This window comes from Gymnogyps californianus, chromosome 5 (genome assembly GCF_018139145.2).
Source record: "Gymnogyps californianus isolate 813 chromosome 5, ASM1813914v2, whole genome shotgun sequence".
Classification (NCBI taxonomy): Eukaryota; Metazoa; Chordata; class Aves; order Accipitriformes; family Cathartidae; genus Gymnogyps; species Gymnogyps californianus.
Window position 1 is genome coordinate 334,485 of NC_059475.1, and position 3,775 is coordinate 338,259.

A 3,775-nucleotide genomic window follows, 5' to 3' on the forward strand; every position below is an offset into this window, starting at 1 on the left:
GGCGTGCGGGTGAGCTCGCCCTGCGGTGCCACCTCGCTCGCCGCGTCTGGGCGTTGCTCTGAGTCAGTGTGGCGGGGACGCCGGCACGGGGACGTGATGTGGCACGGGGACAGGACACAGCACAGCGCTGCCTGCCCTGGTGCCCACGGTGGGGAGAGACCCGCCGGTGGCACCCACGTCCCCGCAGGTGGACGAGACCCACTTGGAGCAGCAGTATTTTATTGCCACGGGAGCTTCCGTGGGAGAGAGGGTGCTGCAGCCGCTCCCATCGGGCATTTCCCAGCCCCTGGGCCACCGGGGCACGTTGCTTCTCGGAGAGCATCACCCATCCCAACGCTTGTCCATCACGTAGGAAAAATGTTCCTGCTGCCCATGGCGAGGGAGGGGGGCCCAGCACCCAAGGGTGCCCAGTCACTACGGGCAGGGGTGTCCCCTGGTGATGGTTTTCCACCACGGAGCGTGCTACCAGAAGGAGTCAGCTCCTGTCTTTCCCACCGAGACCTTGGCTTTGGTCCCATCGTACAGCCCGGGCTCCTCTGGCCGTGATCTGGGTCTGTGCGGCCCGGCGGGGAAGGGGGACGCCGCCTTTGCCAGCCCGCAGCCTCGCTCAGATGTCATCCTCCGTCACCAGGCAGTAGAAGTCCGTGCGGGCGCCGTAGTTGCGCGATCCCAGATCCGAGACATCGAGCTCGGGTCTCTGGCCGTCCCTCAGCTGCGTGTCCTCCATCACGCCGGCAGCTGAAGTCATGGGAGCGCCGGGGCCGCCAATGCGGGGAGGTGGGCGGCTTCTGAAAACGCACCCTCGGAGGCCTGGAAGGAGCGGGGAGATGGGTTTTAGGCGCTGGGGAAGGGGCTAAACCCAGCCCGCCTGCCACGGGAGGGTGAAGCAAAGCCCAAAGGTGACCTCCAGTGCAAATCTGTCCCCCCCAGGAGAAGAAGCAGGGGACAAGGACCTGTACCGAGGTCCCCATCTGGGTGGAGGTCTCCACCGCTGTCCAGGTAGCTGCTGTGGAGGATCAGCATGGGGTCCTTGTCCTCCTGCAGCTGGGTCTGCGGGTCCCCCATAGTCCCCTGGAAGGACAGCTTGCGGGGCAGGGCCAGGCGCAGCTCCTTCCAGAAGTCCGATGACGGGGTCTGTGTCGGGCAGGGAGGAGATGAGCTGCGTCGAGACCATCACAAAGCCAAGCCCGGCCCCGCACAGGGCTGGGGAAGGCTTTGTGGGGCTCAGCTCGCTCTTCCCAGCGCTGGGAGCTCAGCCAAGGCGAGGGCTGTGCTCCCGGCGTGGCAGCGTGCCCGCGCACCAGTGGAGAAACCGGCCCGACCTGCTGAAACGCTCCCGAGGGCTGCAGCTCCCAGCCTGGCCCTGAAATGGCTGGAGCAGCCACGGGCCAAAGCTTCGCTCCGAGAGCTGAGGCTTCACGCTGGTGCCTCGGCTGGGGGAGACCCTGGAGTGGCACGGGGCTCCTGATCGCACGAGTTTGGGGAGCGAGCACCCAGATCTAGGGCTGTTTTGGTGGAGTTTTTTTAAAATTGCCTCTAAAAGACGAGTGCCCCAACCTGCTTTTTAGGAGCACTGAAGCACAGGGAGCAGCCCCAGGGCATTGCGGGGAGGCTGACACAAAATGGAGCACTGGGGATGGAAATGGGGGTGCCGGATAGAAATGGGGATGGGGTCCTGCTCTGCTCTCACCATGGAGCCGGCTCGCCACACCAGCAACGTCACTGCGCTCCGGTGCTGCTTCAGCAGGCTGATAGCTGGGTGGGTGATCTCCCGGTACTGGCTCTCAAAGACGATGAAGATGGGTTTCTTGGAAAGCTCCAGCAGCCTCCAAAGCCCTTCCCTGCGAGACAGGCGCGTGGCAGGAGGGCGAAGGACTCGCCGGCTCCTCTCCCCCGGGAGCAGGCAGGAGCCGCTCCTACCTGAAGCCGCTGTTGCACCAGTCTTGCTCCAGGTACGCGACGGAGAGGACCACGATGAGACGCCGGCACCGGCTCACGTTCATGATCAGGTCGGCCGACGGCTCTGCAGGCAAAGGGATTTCAAGCCCCCAGGTGCTGGTGTCGCCCCTCTGCCCGGCCCCGCGCCGGTCTGGTGCCTACCTGAGTTGGGCAGGATGGTTTGCTCGTCCAGGAAGAGCTTGTAGCCGTAGCGGTTCTCCAGCTGTGGCTTCACGATGAAGTGGACGAACTTTCGGTCATCCGGGGTGGTGGCGTGGGAGACGTAGGCGTCATACAGCTTCCCATCTGGGGAGACCCACGGGGAAAGGGGGGGGCTGTAACGCCAGGGAAGGCTCTGCGCGTGGGCGAGCCCCTGGCACAGGGGAGGCTTTTCCCCAGGGGGCCACCACCTCTGTGCCTTTCCCCGGTGGCTCACCGTTGATCTCCAGCTCGCCGTAGCGGTTCCGGTACCAGAGGAGCACGCTCAGGCGGCATCGGACATAGAGCCCGGCCAGAAGCACCAGGAGCGCCAGGACCAGGAGGGCTGCCAGCACCGCAGGCACGTGCCCTGCCGCCTCTGCAAGGACAGGGAAGGGCACGGTGAGCGTTCCTGGTGGCCCCTGGCCCAGGCTTTCTAGGTTTGGTGTAGGTTTGCACCACGATGCACTGCCCTGGGAGAGGCAGCGATGCCCCTAGCACCCGCCTTGATGATACCCATGGGGCTGCTGTTCCTGCCCTAGGCAAGCAGGCCCTCCTTGGAGCTGTCCCTTCTCTGTCCCCAGCGTGTCCCTACCCACTCGCCGCAGGGTGAAGGTGGCCGTGGCGTTGCTGACCCAGCAGGCAAACACCCCGAAGTCGGCATCGTGTGTGAGGTTCAGCTGCAGGACACTGGCGAGGAGCCGCTCCGAGGCATTTTGGGCAAACCTAGGGGCAGATGGGGCCGCCGTGGGTTGGGCCATGCAGCGACCCACCCCGACAGACAGACAGACGGACGGACATACCCCAGGGCGGGCTCCTTACCAGGCGGTGTCCTGGCTGCTCTCGTTGCCCAGCCACTGCCCGTCTTTGGTCCAGGCAGGGACGGGCTCGCAGCGCTCGGCAGCTGCCCAGCGCACGGTGCAGTTCAGCGCTACCTGGGTCCCCAGCGCCAGCTCCAGCGTCTCGTTGGCAGCCGGGACGAGGAATTCGGGGGTCACGCTGCAAAGGTCTGGGGGCACAGCGGGAAGGGGGTTTCGGATGGGAAAGCTGATCCAGTTCCCGGCTGGGCGGGCAACTGTTGCAGCCATCCCGGCTTCCCCGGAAAAACAAGCTCTGCCACGGGGGTCTGGCAGCGAGTGATGCTTGCGGCTGTTTTGCAACAGGCTGAGCTGGTTTTCGGGGCTGGGACGGACCCTCGCCTGCCCTACGAGGCAAAGCTGGAGCAGCGAGCCGGACCCCCTGCCGTGCCTGCCAGCGAGGGGTCCTTCCCAGCTGAAAACAGGTGAAAATGTCGATTTTGCAGCCTACCTGCCATGGCGTGCTCAGGCGATGTGCAGGGGAGCTGCCGGCATCACCAGCGGGCTATCTGCGACAGGAGGGCCCCCGCGGCGCGGCGGCTTCCAGGGGGGCAAAGTCCACTTGCCACCGCCGCAGGGCGGGCTGGGCCTGGAATAGATCAGAAACGGCTCCGTGAGTGCTGGCTGCTCCGGGCCGGGCTGGCACAGGGAGCACCCCGGCAGTCCCCATCGCTCCCCGCAGCAATTCGGATCGGGGGCGGCGGGTGCTGCTGCAGGGTAAAGCCAAAGCCACGTCCCGGTCACGGCTTGGTGGCCACCGTGTCACCTGCCCTCCCTGCGCA

At 65.7% G+C, this 3,775-nt stretch overlaps 1 protein-coding gene across 1 annotated transcript; it reads right to left on the minus strand.

Moving 5' to 3' along the window:
* Window positions 1–607: 607 nt before the first annotated feature.
* SIGIRR (single Ig and TIR domain containing) lies at window positions 608–3,451 on the minus strand. The gene is made up of 9 exons (XM_050896958.1): window positions 3,445–3,451; window positions 2,959–3,145; window positions 2,732–2,862; window positions 2,375–2,515; window positions 2,101–2,244; window positions 1,921–2,023; window positions 1,691–1,841; window positions 960–1,134; window positions 608–810 (listed from the first exon to the last, which is right to left on the minus strand). The coding sequence occupies exons 1-9, from the start codon at window positions 3,449–3,451 to the stop codon at window positions 608–610; spliced, it is 1,242 nt and encodes a 413-aa protein (XP_050752915.1).
* Window positions 3,452–3,775: the final 324 nt, after the last annotated feature.